Source organism: Megalopta genalis, unplaced genomic scaffold (assembly GCF_051020955.1).
Source record: "Megalopta genalis isolate 19385.01 unplaced genomic scaffold, iyMegGena1_principal scaffold0023, whole genome shotgun sequence".
NCBI classification, from domain to species: Eukaryota; Metazoa; Arthropoda; class Insecta; order Hymenoptera; family Halictidae; genus Megalopta; species Megalopta genalis.
The window spans coordinates 199,183-217,735 of NW_027476093.1; the positions used below are offsets into that span (position 1 = coordinate 199,183).

Below are 18,553 nucleotides of genomic sequence, written 5' to 3' on the forward strand. Positions count from 1 at the left end.
TGTTGGCACATGTGAATCGTTGCATGCACCTGTTATACAATACACATATGTACACATACATAGTTTCACTATGAACAGGCTATAAAACTGCATAGGAGCAACATCTATAATAATGCGTATGTTTTCAGATTTAGGGTAGTCTCGGAGATCCGAGCAGAAGACAAAAAAAGTAAAATTAAATGCGAATTATAGCGCGTTCGTCTCCTCGTTTGTATATCCGTGGCGCGTTTTCGTTCATACGCGGTTCAACAAACACCCAATGTGGCGCTTGAGTTTGGAAGGTTATGGATTAAAGTTTCGGGGTGTGGCATCATATTGTGATTTATAAAATAAATGGAATATCGCGCGTTTGTAATGTAGGGCGACTTTATTTTCTCGACGTGACCAATGCAAAGAATCACCATTAAACAGCTTGTGAGGTGTCCTTGGAATTTCAACCACTATCTGAAAAATTGCTCTTCAGTGGACAGAACATTTTTTAAATGTATTTACAACGGCATTACATTTGTGGCGCCTTGTTCCAAAATTTCTTCACTGCTTATTGAAAGAACAGAAATTTCAAAATGCGTATGATACACGCCGATTAATTTGCATATTGATGAGTGTTTACGTGAAACGTTGACACAAGGTAGTTGATCGTTGCTTGATAGGATACGGTCCATGAAATCACGTGTATTAAAATCTACGTGGGATGTTGGGCGCTATCACCCCCACGCAGTCCCACGAGTACACCGAAATGTCCCGGTTAGCCGACTACTTTGTTGTGGTCGGCTACGACCACGAAAAAGAGAGTAAGTTCTCTGTTTGTCAAAGTAGTTTATCCCGAAATTACGTCAGTGTTCTTGACATACATTGTTAATAAACACTTAATACGTGACAGTAATTGTACGCTGTTACAATAAAGTATTACCTATGACAATATTTAAATTATTTCTTACATAAATGAATAATAATTATGTGATCCTTTTTAAAAAAAAGTACTACTACCTGATTCATTAATCTTACACATTAATAATTGTAATTTACTTTGTTTCCTCATTCCTTAGTGTAAAAATCACTAATGTTGAACTAAAGTTCTTTTGCCATAAAAAGTATTAGGTAAAATGTATACAGTAAATTCTTCTCCAGCTTGTAAACAAAAATGGATAATTTGGGAAGAGGAAATATAATTATTCCATCCTTGCGCCTTGTTTTTATAATTGTTAACAATCGGCAACTATAAAAACGTGCCACAAGGCTTGAATAATCGTATCTACTCTTCTCAAATTGTCCATTTTTGTTTATAAGCTGAAGGACAATTGGGAAAAATTTACTGTACATTGTGAACAATAGTATTTTAAATTCTATATAATTATTTGTCTTATCATAGGAGGAGGTATAAGTAATGGAATTATTCTGCAAAGATTTCCGGAGAAAGATTGGCCAGATACACCATTCATCGAAGGAATAGAATGGGTAAGATATCATTGTATCTTCAAATTAATATTGTTCCAGTTTAATTTTGTATTTTTTTATAGTTTTGTCAACCACAAGGATGGGCTTTATCTACAGAAAGACAAGAACCACGGTTTTTTGTGTCTATTTTAACTGATATTGATGCAAATCGTCATTACTGTGCATGTATGTGTTTTAATGAGACAGTGTCGATTGTGCCAAGTAAACCTGTAGATGAAGAAGAAGATCCTGTAGATGGTGATAGTCGTTCATTGGTTAGAACAATACCTACAATTGCACATCACAGCATTATGTATGCACCCAAATGTCTGGTGCTGGTTTCCAGACTCGATTACATTGAAACTTTTAGAGTATGTCTGAACTTTTATATATATTATATGTTTATATACTTTTATGAGCAACATACATATTTTGAAATGTTTATTTCAGAATTGCCTTGGTATAATATATACTGTATATGTAGAAAATCATGGTATACCATTAGAAACTTTGGTAGGAAATATATTAGGTTGCATACAAGTACCACCTGCTGGTGGGCCACAAGTACGATTCAGCATTGGCGCAGGTGACCGTCAAGCGCTTCAACCTCCAATTAGTCCTTCTCTTCCATTAACTCATACTAGTGTAAATCTTTTATTTCAACAGTTAGGTAAGAATCAAAGACCGTTGATACATAAATATTGCTGTAATGATTTTAGATTTATCTGTGTGCTTTTTTATTGTATAGGTATTCGCAATGTGTTAGTATTATTTTGTGCTGTTATGACGGAACATAAAATACTTTTCCATTCTGCAAGTTATTCCCGATTGACTGAAGGATGTCGTGCTCTTACTGCACTAATGTATCCATTTAGATACACACATGTTTACATTCCTCTTTTGCCAGCAGCTTTGGTTGAAGTACTGAGCACGCCTACTCCTTTCATTATGGGTGTGCACAGCTCATTAAAATATGAAGTTGCAGAACTTGTAAGACGTGATTCCATACACTACCTTCGTAGATTATTTAATTATCTTACCTATACATTTATTATCTTTTATAGATGGATGTAATAGTTGCCGATTTAGATGGAGGTTCTATCATGGTTCCAGATGGTGTCTCACTTCCATTGCTCCCAGAACCACTTCTTTCACAGACACAGGATGCATTATCCTTAGTACTGCAGCCAGAATTACTTTGCGCAGATTATGCCTTTCCACCGCTTGCAACAAGAGCTCCTCATTCTCCTATGTTAGACAAAGAAATAAGAGCAGTTTTTATGAGAACATTTGCTCAATTGTTACAAGGCTATAGGAGCTGTCTAACACTAATAAGAATTCATCCCAAACCTGTTATTACATTTCACAAGGTTTTTATTAGTATTTTTTTAACTCTCCTCAATTGTATATAAAGAGTAAACTTTAACCAAAATTGTATTTTTCATATTTCTAGGCAGCTTTCTTAGGGGAGCGAGGCTTGACAGATTGTGATTTCACGACTAGAGTTTTGGATTGTATGTTTTTTACTTCATTTATTGCAGAAAGGGGACCACCATGGAGAGCTTGCGACGTGTGGGACGAACTGTATAGTAATTTGAGTGATCAATTGAAACAAGAAGCACAAGATCATAGTAAGTAGTAATAACATAATATAACTAATAAAAATTATATCTATGTTAAATATCATGGTCTTATTTTGTGTATGCCTAATATTATGTAATAATGATTAAATTATGTTATTGCTAGGACTTGTCTTAACGCATATTCAAGAATTAGCACAACAATTGTACACAAATGAAAATCCAAATCCTCAACCATACGTACAAAAGATTTTGAAACCACCCGAAGGAGCATTTGCTAGAATACATCAGCCACTTTTGCCACGCATCAATCCAGAGCAAGTTCAAGCAATTATAGATGAAGGTCTTGCCAAGAATAATCTCAAAGTTAGGTTTGTATTACATTTTGTTGCTACATATCGTTTTACTTTGAAACACTTCGTATATCATTTTAATTTTGTTTTTGAATAGATTATCATCATTGAGGCCATCTCAACCTCGTATTGTACCTATGGGTCCACATATCTCATTTGTTCATGACACTAGACATTTGGTCAGTAATTCTGCACGTAGACTTGAAGTTCTTCGCAACTGTATAAACTGTATATTTGAGAATAAAATATCGGACGCTCGGAAAACTTTTCCAGCTGTACTAAGAACGTTAAAGAGTAAAGCTGCTCGTTTAGCGCTTTGCATGGAATTATCACAACACGTTGTTGGGAACAAAGCGATGTTAGAGCATCAACAATTTGATCTTGTAGTCCGTTTGATGAATTGTGCTTTACAAGATGATTCTTCAATGGACGAACACGGAGTTGCTGCCGCGCTTTTGCCTCTTGCCACAGCATTTTGTAGGAAACTATGCACAGGAGTGATCCAATTCGCTTACACATGCATTCAAGAACATCCTGTATGGCAAAACCAACAATTTTGGGAGGACGCTTTTTATTTGGACGTTCAAAAAGATATAAAACGATTATATCTCCCAGGAGAAAATTCTCCTCCACGACTCATGAATGATGGTATTTTAAGTCCAATAAGCCCGCGGGATGGCAAAGAATTTCCCTTTCGTGACCGGTATTCAATTTATCAAATTCAAGAACCGTCAGCTCTTGAAATAGCTGCTGAACAAATGAGGATTTGGCCAACGATTGATCCAGAGAAACAAAAGGAACTTATTGCAAGCGAAGAAAGTACTATGTATAGTCAAGCAATCCATTATGCAAATAGAATGGTGTATTTACTGGTTCCATTGGACATAGCAGCAAAGACTCATCGCCAAGATAACATTTACGACGATGAAAGAGCAAGTAACAGCATCACGAATAGTGTGGCAAGTGACAGCGGCGATGCAGAGTCCGGGTTTGAGGAAACTGATCCTGGAGAAACTGGTTGCGCTGTTATTCGAATGGTTTCCCGATTTGTAGATCGTGTTTGTACAGAAGGAGGTGTAAGTGCTGAACATGTAAGATGTCTACATCAAATGGTTCCTGGTGTTGTCCATATGCACATCGAGACTCTCGAAGCTGTACATAGAGAAAGCAAAAGATTGCCTCCGATACAGAAGCCTAAGATCTTGACACCTAACATGTTGCCTGGCGAAGAAGTTATTATGGACGGTTTACGTGTTTACCTTTTACCAGATGGGAGAGAAGAAAGTCCAGCAGGATTACCAAAGATACCACCACTCTTGCCAGCAGAAGGAGCAATATTCCTCACTAATTACAGAATTGTGTTTAAAGGAATACCTTGTGATCCGTTTGCCTGTGAACAGTTAGTAGTTCGTGCCTTTCCTGTCACATCGTTGACGAAGGAAAAACGAGTCGCTGTACAACATTTAGCGCACTTAGATCAGTGTTTACAAGAAGGCCTTCAATTACGTTCTTGCACTTTCCAGTTAATAAAATTAGCATTCGATGAAGAAGTTACACCTGAGAATATTGAAACTTTAAGAAAGTTAGTTCATAAAGCTCGATATCCGCCACATATTTTTCATCACTTTGCTTTTAATGGACAAGTATTGGTGACTCCGACAGCGCATCACAAAGGAAAAGAAAAGAATGCTACCCTCAAGTATGTCGACTGTTATCGCAGTACGTTTTCACTATTCACTTGTTACAATGTGATCGTTATGTTTCTTTTCAGAGGATTTGCCAAGAAAACTCTTTTGAAAACTGCGCGTAAAGCCGGTTTTAAACCAAAACAGTCGTCGAAAAGACAAAAATATGTCTTACCAAATATGAACATGATCACTAATAACAAATTTATGACATCGCCTGGTCGAATGAGTTTACCAGTAACAGATAATAATGATTTAAGTCATGACGATGATCTTAGTGGTGAGTTCTATTATATAATCATATTAATAGATTCTTTATTATATTTCCAAAAGTATTGATACTTTGAATGTTTGCAGTAGATGACTTTGAAATGCCGGGCATTGTAACTCAACCCCAGCCACCAACCGATGCAAAAACCTTAGAGCGATTATCTGAACGTAGTTATGTAAGGGATTGGTATCGTTTGGGATTATATTCAAATGGGCCGCACAGTAATCGTAGGAACGAACCGTTTCGGTTGTCTTCGGTGAATTGTGCCTATATGATTTGTAGGAGCTACCCCGCGCTCCTTATAGTTCCTTCATCGGTATCAGACGAAAGTATCCGCAGATTTTGTCGACTTTATAGACACAATAGAATACCAGTTATCACTTGGAGACATCCAAGAACAAAAGCGCTTCTTATCAGAGGCGCAGGTTATCATGGGAAGGGTGTCATAGGCATGTTGAAAGCTCATCCAGCATCTGCTGCTAATTTGAAAGGTATAACCATCGCTTTATTATTTCGTCATCATATTTAAGTGTTCGTTTATGTCGACAGCAACATCTTCAGAAACAACGTCATCCCTGGAACAGGAAAAGTACATAATGGCACTTGTAGCTGCGACTCCATTATCTGCGTTGAGACAAGGATCTGCTTGGGGAATGTCTGATAGTTCACTCAGTATTGATTCTTTATTGCTAGCTGCAGAAGATCGCAACGCTACACCTGAACAATCACGACGAAATCCATTTAATAAAGCCATTGGAACATTAAGGTACATGTTTGACTTTATGCGAGTGCATACGTATAATGTGAAAACAAGATAGAATTAAATAATAATATCTGTTTTATACCACTTGTAGTTCATCAGGCGGTAAAGGTCCTAAAAATTTCGGACGTTGGGGTTCATTGAAAGATAAGAGGCATAATTCTCAGGCTTCTTTAACATCAGTCCATCAGCGTGGAACTGTTAGACATTCCGCAGATTCGGATAGTGGTACAGAATGTGTTCATACATTTCAACGGGCTGTATTATACATCCTCGGTGAAAAGGCGCATATGAAAGTAAGATTTTCTGCTCTGTAAAATAATTTTAAATGACTTTACTCTCTTTCTCGTTTTATAAATGAAATTCTCTTAATGTACAAGGGTGTTAAAGCAGAATCAGCGCCGAAAACCGACTTTATTCCAGTCGAATACTATGACGCAAGACATACGAAAGCCGCCTTTAAGAAACTTATGCGGGCTTGTATTCCTAGCTCTCCAAATATAGAACCAGACCAAAGTTTTTATAAGTACGTATATTTTGAAGAAGAATATACAGGGTGTCCCACAATTATTTTAACAGTCGAAAATGAGGGGTAGCTGAGGTCATTTAAAGTAACTTTTTCTTTTGCGCAAATGCAATCTGCGGCTTTGTTTACGAGTTATTAACGAAAAACACTGGCCAATGAGAGGTGACGGTACGAGAGAGAGAGAGAGAGAGAGAGAGAGAGAGTCCGCGAGAGAGTCCGCAGCACGAGGTTTTGACAGAAGGTCGGGACGGTCTCGAGCCGCGTTCGAAGTATTGAACAAGTCACGAAGCGAGAACTTTCCGAATTTTTTTAACTACATAACAGTGACATTTTTAAGAAAAACGCTGTTCACCTTTACTTTAGAACGTCTGAAGAATATTTACTAATTTTTCGGACTCGAAATAATATGTAGTTTTACCGTGACAGCCGTTTTAATTTTCTGGTGTGCATGACACCTTATGTGTACCATATGAAATTTTTATGCAAGGTGTACAGTGAAAATTAACAAAGTTCGTAAATGATATTTTAATTTAAATAATTCCGTGTACGAACAGAATTCAACGAATGATTCGTAAAACTGATTTAATAATAAATAATCGCGCTAAGGTACGTAAAGGATTTGTTTTTTAGAGAAATATGAAAAATATTATCGATAAGAAACCCACCCATTTAGTTGAGGATGCATTTGCTGACTCGAACGTACTGACCTCGTACAACGAACAGCTGATCCCAGGTCGATGACCGCAACATTCGAGGGATACTGTTGGAGGAACCTCTTATCATAACCATATCTGGTTATTTGCGAAGTTCACTTACACTGCACTGTCACCAAACACTGATCAGTTAATTAATCACTGATAGTCCGAATCACTTGTGGATATTAAGAAAGATCACTGAGACTCGTTCGCGGATAATCGTTTATTCGTCGCGTTCGTTCGGAAGTCGACGTTTCACTGCCGAAAAATTCAGGCCTTGACTGTGGGTCCTTGTTCGTCGTTCGGCCGTCCGAGGAAATGACACTCGATACCATTTTCTTCGCACGGCCGTCTCGGCATATCTTGTTTATTTCATATGGCGGTACCCTGCGCTTCGAAGAAAATGGTGTCAGGTGTTATTTCCTCGGACGGCCGAACGACGAACGACAAGGGCCCACGGTCGAGGCCTCGATTTTTTGGCAGTGGAACGTCGACTGCGGAACGAACGCGTCGAATAAACGATAATCCGCGAACGCGTCGTATAAACGATTATCTGCGAACGCGTCTCAGTCATCTTTCGTAATATCCACAAGTGTTTCGGATTATCAGTGATTAATTAAGTGATCAGTGTTTGGTGACAGTACAGTAAAAGATCAGCTGTACGTTGTACGAGGTCAGTGCCCTTCGACATCGTGAGCCACAATTTCAGCCAGCAAATACATCCTCAACTAAATGGGTGAGTTTCTTACTGATAATATTTTTCATATCTCTCTAATAAACAAATCCTTTACGACCCTTATTTATTATTAAATCAGCTTTGCAAATCATTCGTTAATCTTCACTGTACACCTCGCATAAAAATTTCATATGGTACACACGAGGTGTCATACACCCCAGAAAATTAAAACGACTGTCACGGTTAAACTTCATATTATTTCGGGTCCGAAAAATTAGTAAATATTCTTCAGACGTTCTAAAGAAAAGGTGAACAGCGTTTTTCTTAAAAATATCACTGTTATGTAGTAAAAAAAATCCGGAAAGTTCTCGCTTCGTGACTTGTTCAATACTTCGAACGCGGCTCGAGTCCGTCCCGACCTTCTGTCAAAGCCTGGTGCTGCGGACTCTCTCTCTCTCTCTCTCTCTCTCTCTCTCTTTCTCTCTCGCACCGTCACCTCTCATTGGCCAGTGTTTTTTGTTAATAACTCATAAACAAAGCCGCAGATTGCATTTTTGCAAAAGAAAAAGTTACTTCAAATGACCTCAGCTGTCCCTCATTTTCGGCTGTTAAAATAATTATGGAACACCCTGTATAATAAATAGACTATGTGTCTTTCTGCAAAATAGAATATTTCTGCTGTCAATTGGAAGAATCATTTGCCTTTTCTTATTTATATTGTCTTTTACATAAATTCCTGATTTCAGATTAATTGAAAGTTCCGAATGGCTACAACAACTTCAAAATTTAATGCAGTTGTCCGGTGCCGTTATTGACTTGATGGACGTACAAGGTTCATCCGTAGCCGTTTGTTTAGAACAGGGTTGGGACACCACAACAACAGTTTGTTCTGTAGCACAAGTGTGTCTTGATCCACATTACAGAACCATCGAGGGATTTCGAACTTTGATCGAAAAAGAATGGCTCGGATTTGGTCACAGATTCGGGCACAGAAGCAACCTAGCAGCAAATTCTCAAACTACCAATTTTACACCTACTTTCTTGCAGTTTCTTGACATAGTGCACCAAATTCAAAAACAATTTCCATTAGCGTTCGAGTTCAATGAGTTCTATTTGAAATTTTTGGCATATCACTCGGTTTCCTGTCGTTTTCGAACATTTCTGCTGGATTGTGAATTTGATAGAGTAGAATGTGGCATTACTGCTGTGGAAGATAAAAGAGGGTCGCTGACGAGTCATCACAAGGGAGTGGATACCGGGAGCGACGATGAAACCATTTATCCAGGCGGTAGATTGGCAGGGACGAATACAGGATGTAATCTTGGTCAAAGTATATTTGATTACATCGACAAACAACATGCAAGATGTCCCTTATTTTATAACTTTATGTACACGCCTAATACGGAGCATACGGTATTAAGACCCGTGTCACACTTGCCGAGTCTTGATATTTGGCAGTACTATATAGAAGAAGAATTGGCTCATGGACCTGCGTACGACTTAGAAGTATTACAGCAAGATTCTCAGCAAGAAGAAGAAGCAGAGGCCGCTGACGGCGTTGTTAAAAGTAATCGTAAAGTGGTTACACAAGGGTAAGTTGAATTGTATTTAATTTGTTTCGTTACTACATTAATATTAATGGATTTATTTTCAGTTACGATGGTACAAGTACTATGATCCCCGATCAATTTTCCTATCTCTTGGAAGAAATTCATAAACTAGAAACAGAGTTAGGTCATTTACCTCAAAAATGGAAAGTTCTTTGGGACAAGCTTGAACTGCCAAACACAGATTCGCTTGCGGTTAGTAATTTATGCTAAATTATTCAAATAACACATATTTAAAATAAAATACTTGTTTCTGTTTTTTTAAAATATACAGCGCCATGCATCGTTTAGTACTACACTGGTCAGATATCATGGTCGATTGATTCATAAGCGTTCTACACTGGAATTACTCCTTCGAGGCAAACTCGCTGGCGGAAATAATTCTGGAAATGAAGGGTCCGTTTACGCACATCCTCATAGGTAATTATTTAGAGGGCGTTTCGATTACCAACAGACTATACAAAATCATTACAATTATTATATGTCCATAGATTCGAACGATTAGATTCAGCTACGCCAACTCATTGCGATGCTTGCTCTGGTGTTTTGTGGGGTCCTGTGAAGGCCGGCTTGCGATGCGTAGATTGCGGACATGTGTGTCATGACAAATGTGCTGATGCGGTACCAAAAAATTGCACAAAATATAAAACGGTCACTGACAATTTACAAACACACACACTTACAAGAAGTGGCGGAGATAACGGAAGCGTTAACTCGAGTATAACATTTTATATTACTCTATTCGGGATTTAGTCTTTTCACATTTCAAGATTTGCGAAACAATTTACTTATAAATAAATCATTTATAGGTGTAGCAACGATACAAACTTCGTCACAACAATATTATGAACAGTTCTCTAGCAATGTTGCAGAAAATAGGACACACGAAGGATATCTTTATAAGCGAGGTGCTTTGCTTAAAGGTTGGAAGCAAAGATGGTTCGTATTAGATTCTATAAAACACCAGTTAAGATATTACGATGCAATGGAAGATTCTCATTGTAAAGGATACATAGGTATGTAAACAGTACAGGAGATAATACAAGATAATAAATAAAAGACGAGGAGTAATTGATAACTGAACAAAAATCTTATATTTATTTTACAGATTTAGCTGAAGTAGTGTCTGTAACCCCAGCTGCGCCAATGCCAGGACCACCAAAGAAAACTGACGATAAATCATTCTTCGATGTAAACATAACTAATTTTTATATTGTTTACTAGTTACTTGACATAACCTTAACATGTTAAGCGCGGAGCCGATTTTACTGGACTTTCCGTTGAGGCGGCAGGCCGGCATTATTTTTTAACCTTGATGAAAAGTTCGCTGTCAGTCGAAGAGGACTGACGCCGTCTGAACGGAAAGTTCATTGTCGTCGGACCCAGGGGACTGACGCCGCGCTTAACGTGTTAAACATGAAATACAATGAATTATTTTATTTGCAGCTTCGTACAAACAGGCGGACATATAATTTTTGTGCTGGTGACGCAGCAACTGCGCAAGAATGGATCGAAAAAGTTCAAGCATGCTTACAATAGCTTGATTATATCTCTAATTTAAAATGTGCAAGTGACTGATAGATTAAAACAGATTTTAATTTTGTTACATACTATTATATAGTCTAATAGTACGTATTATATAGACTGCAATAATTTTGCTTTAAATATTTCGGTCGTTGAACTGAGAACAGTATCATAAATTGAATGTGATGTACTCATATCTTTGACATAGCATTATTATATAAATGTATATTGTAATTATATAATTATGTTAAATTCGTATTATTTCAGCTGGGAGATGAAAGATCGCTACATACTCAAGTAAATGTTAAAAATCTTTTTTTATTTTGTTTAATACGTTTTTAATTTTAAATAATTATATTATAAATTGTGAGTAAAAAAATGTGTTGAAATGTTGAATAGATAATCTGCGATTATTATTATTATTATTATTATTATTATTATTATTATTATTATTATTATTATATTGTCATCCTAGTATAGTTACAGTTTTAGTCAACTAAGTCGCGATCTCGCTTGTTACGATTATGAAGCATGATCAAAAACGGAATATGTTTTTTCGTTGAATAATCGTCGTGTAATATTTGTTCGATGATTCTGCTACGCTTATCAGTAAAACTGACATTAAAAGAAATCTTGTATATTGTTAATTATTCGTTAAAATTACTCATACATTTGTAGAATTTTATCATTTTTCTTTCTTTTGCAAAATATGTTACTGATTTTTTATGCCTGTTAAGTAAACTTTTTTTCCGCAAAAACAAATTACATAACGAATGTTTTGAACAAATTATACTCTATCACAATTTACTCGATACTCTGTTAATATCATTACAAACATTAAAAATAAAACTTAAACACTTTTTAATAATACACAAGAATATGCATATTTTTTTATACTGGTTTTAATCAATTTACTATAATAAGTATACACTTCCTCTTCCATATAGACTGTTATACTATAGACTTTATATTATAGACTTCTAATATACATTGTGAAGAACGGTATAACTTTTTCAAAACTGTACCAAGATGTGAGTGTTTTAATTTTTGTTTATTTGTCATTTCAAGTAATAGCAAAATTTAGTCCTTCAATTATCTAAAAAAAAGTTCAAGTCTTTCAGCTCACTTTTAAAAAAGTTATACCATTTTTCAAGTGGTCTTATGTATATGGTCGTCATATATTTCATAGATACAATTTTCATCGTTTAAAATTCAGACACGTTCACGGATGACAAACTAAAGATCCTCACGCGCTAGATACGCTAGCTGACACTGGCTGGCTTCTCCTTCCGATGCTTTGGAAAGCATCTACAGTCTATGTAGCATGTATACATAAATACACCGTCATGAAAATCAACTACGTAAAGCGACGCACGCGCAGAGCCTCTGTCTGATCGTAGTTCAGAATTGTAATGTTCACCCGGTAGACGCCCCATACCGCTGTGCAGAACTCCCTGCACATGCATCGCCTTGCGTAGTTGATTTTCATGACTGCACTGACTCTGACTTTGGACAAGCAGGATTAAAATTTGCCGTAAGGAGGGGCTACATGCACTTTGGCTGTATTCAGTTTGACGCGTAACACGGAATCACTTGGAACCACCCTTAGACCATACGTACATATGGCTTCAGATAGTTTGCCTGAAGCCAAGACGAGTCATCTACATGACGTCACAGTGAATTTGAGGTATAAGCTATGCTAGTGTGATATATCTGCAATTTCGAAAGAGTTCAAGCGTGTTGAACTGTTTTAATATTCAATGTTAACGAGTATACGGAAATCTTTAATCTTTAGCTTAATACCCAGATTAAGAATAATGAAATATTTACTGGTAGAAAGTAGTTACATACCTATTACTATTTTCATTCTCTTTGAAGCCTTTGAAACAACACGCGCGAACCATTGTTTTAAAAAATGTTCAAAATTAAGTTTACACGACACGATGATGAATAACGAATATGAGTAGATAGCATCCAATAGAATCTAAAATTTGAACTTGAAGCTTGACGCCATGTCAACCATTTTGAATAATCATCTCATGTCACAGTGAACTGTAGTAATGGGACCTACTCATGCACGCTTTTCTTACTTTCTAAGCTGGCGCGCGTAACTCCATCATTTTACTGCGCATCTAATCCGCAGTGGATCCTGTCTTAACAGTGAATCGTCAGCCAATCAGAGCACAGAAAATTTCTACACAACCCTCGCTAGCGAATCAAGCTGCGGACTGGAAGTGTACAGGAGTAGGACTCGTTATTGTATCTTTCGTGAGTCATCTTTGCATCATTGAACTTTTGGCTTTTCTATACACACACTATACAAACGCCGTGTCTAGTAGTACATATACAATAATCTCTCGATTCGTCATAAATATGTTCGTCATAAAAATAAAGGTTAATTAAAAATTCCATGAACAATAATCGTTAATACTGTGACTTTTTTATGTTCTTTATAATGATTCATGTGCCATTTTCACATTAGAGAGTACTTTCGTGGATAATGGCGTTCAAAGAGAGCTCCTATTTTAACTGATAATTGTCAGTTGATTGGTGACTGATGTACGTATTCTGATCGTCAGTATATACATACCCGCTTTCGTAATTTGTATGTTGGTAGTCTCGTGTTTATATGTGATAAGGAAATTATTTATATTTCACATCATAGTGACGTGTATATACGCGCATCGTACACGTGTTCACTTACGAAGGAAATTCAGACGTTCGATTAGAACACCGTTACTTTCTAAGTCGATTAAGTATTCCTTATCCTTCTTAACAGGATACAATGTAAGTATACATCGATACTTTTATATCTCAGTTTCGTAAATTATCATATATTTTTATGTTCTGTCATACTTTCGTTACAGATGAACAGTTTAATCGTGCTGTGTCCCGTTATATTTGTGTTTACCATCGTTGCCAGTATAGAAATCGACACTAATTATTTAAAATGCTTAGGTAAACTTTATGCAAATATGAAGTTTTAAATAGACTTTATATAATTTCTACATACATTATAGATGTAATAAATTAATATTAATAATGTGCAGTTTGTAGATCCACCATAAAAGAAATTGAAGGGGAATTAGGAAAAATAGACCCTTCGAGAGAAATTGAGATAGGCAATTACAGGCTAGATGCAGAGGGAAATGTTGTTCACAAAAAGGTACCAATGAATTTCTTTGATTTTCTACTTTTACAAACACTACTTAACCCATTGTTCGCCGATGTCCCATTTTTTGGACACTTTTTCAGATTTTTTTCTTTTAAAAACTGCAACTTCTAAATGAAATACAGGCATTAAAATAGTGAGAACGTGTCATGTGCTCTATGAAAGTATTAAGAATTCCTGCAATTTTGTTTTAAATCGTTGTAAACTTCAGGTTGAAACTAATCACCTCAATTTAATTCTTTTTTGTATTTTTGAATTATGGCAGGTATTGAGTTAATTGAATCTTTCAATATATTTTAATCTTTTTTTAAGGTACCTCTTGCTCAATCCGAAGTACATATATCTGATGTGCTGGACAATATTTGTGAGAAAATGTCCGACTATGTAAGAGCAACTTATAAATCCAATGGTGAATTGACAATTTTGAATCTTATGGGCCCATCTGGTGGTATGAACCCAGAAATGACAAAGGTCGATATTATTCAAGATGATGATATAAATAGAAGTTTAAAATACTATGTAAGTTTATTCATTCTAGCATAATATTTATTATTTTTCTAATTATCGCAAAGACTTTATTTGATTTTCCCATTAACAGTGTGAAGGTATAGTGGAGGAGTTCGAAGATTCCATAATCTCATTGTTTGTTCGTAAGGCAGATAATATCAAATATCAAATGTGCACAAATGTTGCAAAGTTGTGTAATCCGACAGACTTTGCTCATGAAGCTGATGAAAGTGATGAGGATAGCTTGGATGAAGAACACAATGAATTATAATATACATATACGATAGATACATTTGTGTCAATATATTTTTGATATTCAAAAGGCAACGAATTTTTGTTGTTTTACCGTTGTAATTTATTTCAAGGAAAAGTACAAAAGTACATTATATGATATACGATACAATATATAATACTGTACAAGTATTTATTTTAATTTAATTTAATTTCATTTATAACTAAAATTAGTTTTTATTTTCTTGTAAGTAAAATTTGTATACTTTATCGATTTCAATTTCGATTAATCAAATTTTGTCAATGTATTTACAAGAGTTTATTTTATTGTGAAATGTACCTTCTAAGTCTTTGATTACAGGCCTATTGAACTGGCAGCCCGCCGCGTCCCTGCCAGTGTGACCATTTCCTGCAACGTAGGGCGTTCCCTTACGGACATTCGCCTTAGAGCATACATATCTGAAGACAGCATCTATTACTGTTGGGTATGAAAACCAGTTTCTATCACTTCGTAGAAAGAGACAGATTCAAATTCAGTACTACCTGTCTCACTCTAATTTAGGATCGAACAAAAGTCTCAAGACCCTATACTTCTAAGAGTATAACGACCAGAGGTCACGAGCCGGAGCAGAACTTTGAGAAGTACGCATTGGAAAAAATGAGAGGGAAAAAACATCAGCCAATCCGTATCTAGTAAAAAGAGACAGGTTGTACTGAATTTAACACGTTGAATGCCACGCCGGTTTTACAGAAATTATAACCATGTTTGACATGTTAATTGCGACAGGGGTCACTGTTTAAATTGACGATGGTAATAATACAAAATTTTAGATATTGACATTTGTTTTAAATTATATATATTTCTATCAATTTAAGCGCGCCGGTCACCGGTGACCCCCATGGCGTCACCGCCAAGTTAAGTGCCGGTCACCGGTGACCCCCGTGGCATTCAATCTGTTAAATCTATCTCTTTCTACAAAATGCTTTCATACGCAGTAGTAGTAGATGCTTCCTCCAGCTATACAGGATATCCCAAAATTATGGCACTTCCGGGAAATAAGGAATTTCTGAAGTTATTTAAAGTAACTTTTACCTCAATAAAAGGTCAGTTCGGCTGGCGCGAGGCGGCCGTGTGGACAAAACTCAGTTCCGCTTATTGTCTCGGCCGCCTCGCACCAACTAATTTCACCTCTTATTGGTCACTGTTTTTCGTTAACAACTCGCAAACAAAACGTCAGATTGTATTTGCGCTAAGGAAAAAGTTACTTCAAATTATCTCAGGAATCTCTCATTTCCCGGAAGTACCATAAGTTTGGGATACCCTGTATATGCTCTAAGGCAGAGCTCGAAATTATCGGCCCGCTACATAAGGATTACGTGGGCTACGCCTCCTGACCAGTGTAGGCACGCAATTTAACCTTTTAGGCACGACGCGCCACTATAGTGGCTTCCGCGGATGTCATCTTTCAGAACGACACGCCACTATAGTGGCTTTCGCGGATGCCATCTCTCTGGACGACGCACCACTATAGTGGCTTGCTCTGGTAGCTCACTCGCTCATCGTTTGAACCAAATAATCGTCTTCATATGCATTGTTTCACACTTCTTTTGTCTTCGCATCGATTTACAACAGTCTACAGGGTGTCCCAAAAATGTCTCGCAATCCGGAAATGGCTGGTTCCTCGGATCATTTGAAGCAACTTCTTCTATTACAAAAATTTTCTCTGTGGCACCGTTAACGAGTTATTAACGAAAAACAGTGACCAATAAGAATCAAGTACGGCTGACGCGAGGCGGCCCAGCCAACCAGCGCACGAAGCCCAGTTCCGCTCATTGGCTCGATCGCCTCGCGCCAGCCGAGCTCGCCTCTCATTGGTCACTGTTTTTCGTTAATAACTCGTTAACGGTGCCTCGGAGAACATTTTTATAAAGGAAAGAATTACAGACAGAATATACAGTATCAGACTCTGTACAGTACATATCAGACTCTGCCGTCCAGAGAAATAGTCTCACGCAGAATTCAGCCGTACCTAAAAGGTTAATCACGCACTACTATACATGTGCAGGGCATTTACCAGGTGAACATAGTAAAATCATCCGAAGCCCTGCGTCGCGTCGTCATCGTAGTTCAGGATTACAATGTTCACCCGGTAGACTCCCTGCGCATGCGTAGACAAATTGCATGCCTAACTGGTCATAAGTGAAGCCTCCCCTGTCAGAGACGCGAAAATAGATCTGGAAAGCCGTAGTAATCTTATCGTCGGTGACGTCACGGTCTAGCCGACAGCCTGACACCATTGCGGTGTAGCGGCACCAAAGTCGTAAGGAAACGTAAATTTACGACATAAAACTTGTGACGTATTGTTTGAGAGTGGCGCTGCTCGTGATGAGATTAGGAAGCTTTCTGAAACCTCTGTACAGCGCCAATTAGTAAGTGGCAAGATGCTCAAATTGTTAGCCAAATGATACCGACGGAATTAACGTTTTTTCTTTAAATATACTTTAGATCAATAAGCAATTAATAAATATATTTTAGACCAGGGGTGTCAAACTCGTGGCCCGAGATGAACATTTTTGCGAGAGATGTCAAGTATCAGGACGTAAACAATAATTTAACTTTATATATGTTTATTACAATGTACTAGTCAAAATAAAAATATTTGTTTCTATGAACATTGATTTTTTTTGCGGTCCACCTAAAGTTAAGCATTGTTTATTTGGCCCAAGTTAGCTTTTAAGTATGACACCCCTGCTTTAGAGCAATAAGCAACCAATAAATATACTTTAGACCCATAAGCAACAGCGTTAGTGGCGCAGTTTATGGCAAAATCGCGAATATCATTTCAGAATCCGTAAATGCTGAAACTGTTAGTCAAAATCAATTATTGGTAATATGTCTAGCAGATTGAACGTTTTGCCACTGTATCAATTGGCGCTGTACGGAGAAAGCTTCTTTATTTCATCATGAGTGGTGCCACTGTCGTCATTTTTATCTGCAATAGCCATGGATTTGTATAATACACCATTTGAGCCGTTTATTTTGAAAGTGGCATAAGTCACTTTATCGTAATGAAAAGTGGTCATTTTTTAATGTTTATACGAAATTATTTATACTGAGAAAAATATCAGTATCCTGAGATAACAAATACAAGTAAATCTTCTCGAAAGTTAGCATTCATATTTTTAAACTTGTTAAAACGCAAAAATATAAATAAATATATATTATATATATTATTATAATTAAATATATCGACTTAAAAACAAAGTGACTTATGTCACTTTCAAAATAAACTGCTCATTTCGTACTTATAAATGATGTCAATTCATATCTTTTGTCCTCTCCTTGCTCACTTTTAATTAACGACGGATAGAAATAAAAATATCGTTCTACAACAAAACCGATGTCGATTAATATGTAAAACGGAATTAAATGTTAGTTACAAAAACACGAGCAACGTGTAGTACCTGTTCATCGATCATCGAAAGGTTATAGGATCGACTATCATGGACGAGGGGAAAAAATAATAAGAAC

At 36.8% G+C, this 18,553-nt stretch overlaps 2 protein-coding genes and 1 long non-coding RNA gene across 9 annotated transcripts; 2 read left to right on the plus strand and 1 right to left on the minus strand.

Moving 5' to 3' along the window:
* Window positions 1-107: 107 nt before the first annotated feature.
* Sbf (SET domain binding factor) lies at window positions 108-11,742 on the plus strand. Of its 3 annotated transcripts, XR_013035170.1 has the most exons (22): window positions 108-791; window positions 1,370-1,455; window positions 1,518-1,805; window positions 1,885-2,104; window positions 2,183-2,424; window positions 2,499-2,804; window positions 2,888-3,065; window positions 3,181-3,385; window positions 3,465-5,066; window positions 5,139-5,332; window positions 5,410-5,814; window positions 5,873-6,089; window positions 6,178-6,379; window positions 6,464-6,609; window positions 8,727-9,572; window positions 9,635-9,782; window positions 9,862-10,007; window positions 10,079-10,305; window positions 10,397-10,603; window positions 10,696-10,778; window positions 11,034-11,215; window positions 11,379-11,742. XR_013035170.1 is itself a non-coding variant. In XM_033465616.2 (21 exons), exons 1-21 carry the CDS (start codon window positions 692-694, stop codon window positions 11,124-11,126), a joined length of 6,141 nt encoding a protein of 2,046 aa, XP_033321507.1. In that variant the 5' UTR covers window positions 108-691; the 3' UTR covers window positions 11,127-11,742. The 3 variants fall into 3 exon arrangements, 2 of the variants coding, with proteins under 2 accessions (XP_033321507.1, XP_033321508.1); XM_033465616.2 differs by having other exon boundaries at window positions 11,034-11,742; XM_033465617.2 differs by having other exon boundaries at window positions 109-791; window positions 5,413-5,814; window positions 11,034-11,742.
* A 253-nt stretch (window positions 11,743-11,995) lies between these two features.
* On the minus strand, window positions 11,996-13,326 carry LOC143260899 (uncharacterized). The gene is made up of 2 exons (XR_013035172.1): window positions 12,963-13,326; window positions 11,996-12,824 (listed from the first exon to the last, which is right to left on the minus strand). It is a non-coding gene; the product is annotated as an uncharacterized LOC143260899 (long non-coding RNA).
* sel (canopy family protein seele) lies at window positions 12,551-15,329 on the plus strand. 5 transcript variants are annotated; one of them, XM_076527464.1, is made up of 8 exons: window positions 12,562-12,798; window positions 13,210-13,379; window positions 13,594-13,670; window positions 13,777-13,898; window positions 13,979-14,069; window positions 14,162-14,277; window positions 14,596-14,802; window positions 14,882-15,329. In XM_076527464.1, the coding sequence occupies exons 5-8, from the start codon at window positions 13,979-13,981 to the stop codon at window positions 15,059-15,061; spliced, it is 594 nt and encodes a 197-aa protein (XP_076383579.1). In that variant the 5' UTR covers window positions 12,562-12,798; window positions 13,210-13,379; window positions 13,594-13,670; window positions 13,777-13,898; the 3' UTR covers window positions 15,062-15,329. The 5 variants fall into 5 exon arrangements, with proteins under 5 accessions (XP_033321482.2, XP_076383579.1, XP_033321483.2 ...); XM_033465591.2 differs by having other exon boundaries at window positions 12,551-12,798; window positions 13,594-13,898; XM_076527465.1 differs by lacking the exon at window positions 12,562-12,798 and having other exon boundaries at window positions 13,376-13,505.
* The last annotated feature ends 3,224 nt before the right edge of the window (window positions 15,330-18,553 follow it).

What these genes read in the sequence shown, in the direction of transcription:
- sel (XM_033465591.2), top strand. Translation starts at nt 13,719, where the DNA reads ATGTTGGTAGTCTCGTGTTTATATGTGATAAGGAAATTATTTATATTT. An exon ending in CCTTCTTAACAGGATACAAT is followed by an intron (nt 13,899 to 13,978) that starts GTAAGTATACAT and finishes CTTTCGTTACAG; the next exon opens with ATGAACAGTTTAATCGTGCT. An exon ending in TAATTATTTAAAATGCTTAG is followed by an intron (nt 14,070 to 14,161) that starts GTAAACTTTATG and finishes AATAATGTGCAG; the next exon opens with TTTGTAGATCCACCATAAAA.
- Sbf (XM_033465616.2), top strand. Translation starts at nt 692, where the DNA reads ATGTTGGGCGCTATCACCCCCACGCAGTCCCACGAGTACACCGAAATG. An exon ending in ATCTGCTGCTAATTTGAAAG is followed by an intron (nt 5,815 to 5,872) that starts GTATAACCATCG and finishes TTATGTCGACAG; the next exon opens with CAACATCTTCAGAAACAACG. An exon ending in GTTTACGCACATCCTCATAG is followed by an intron (nt 10,008 to 10,078) that starts GTAATTATTTAG and finishes ATATGTCCATAG; the next exon opens with ATTCGAACGATTAGATTCAG.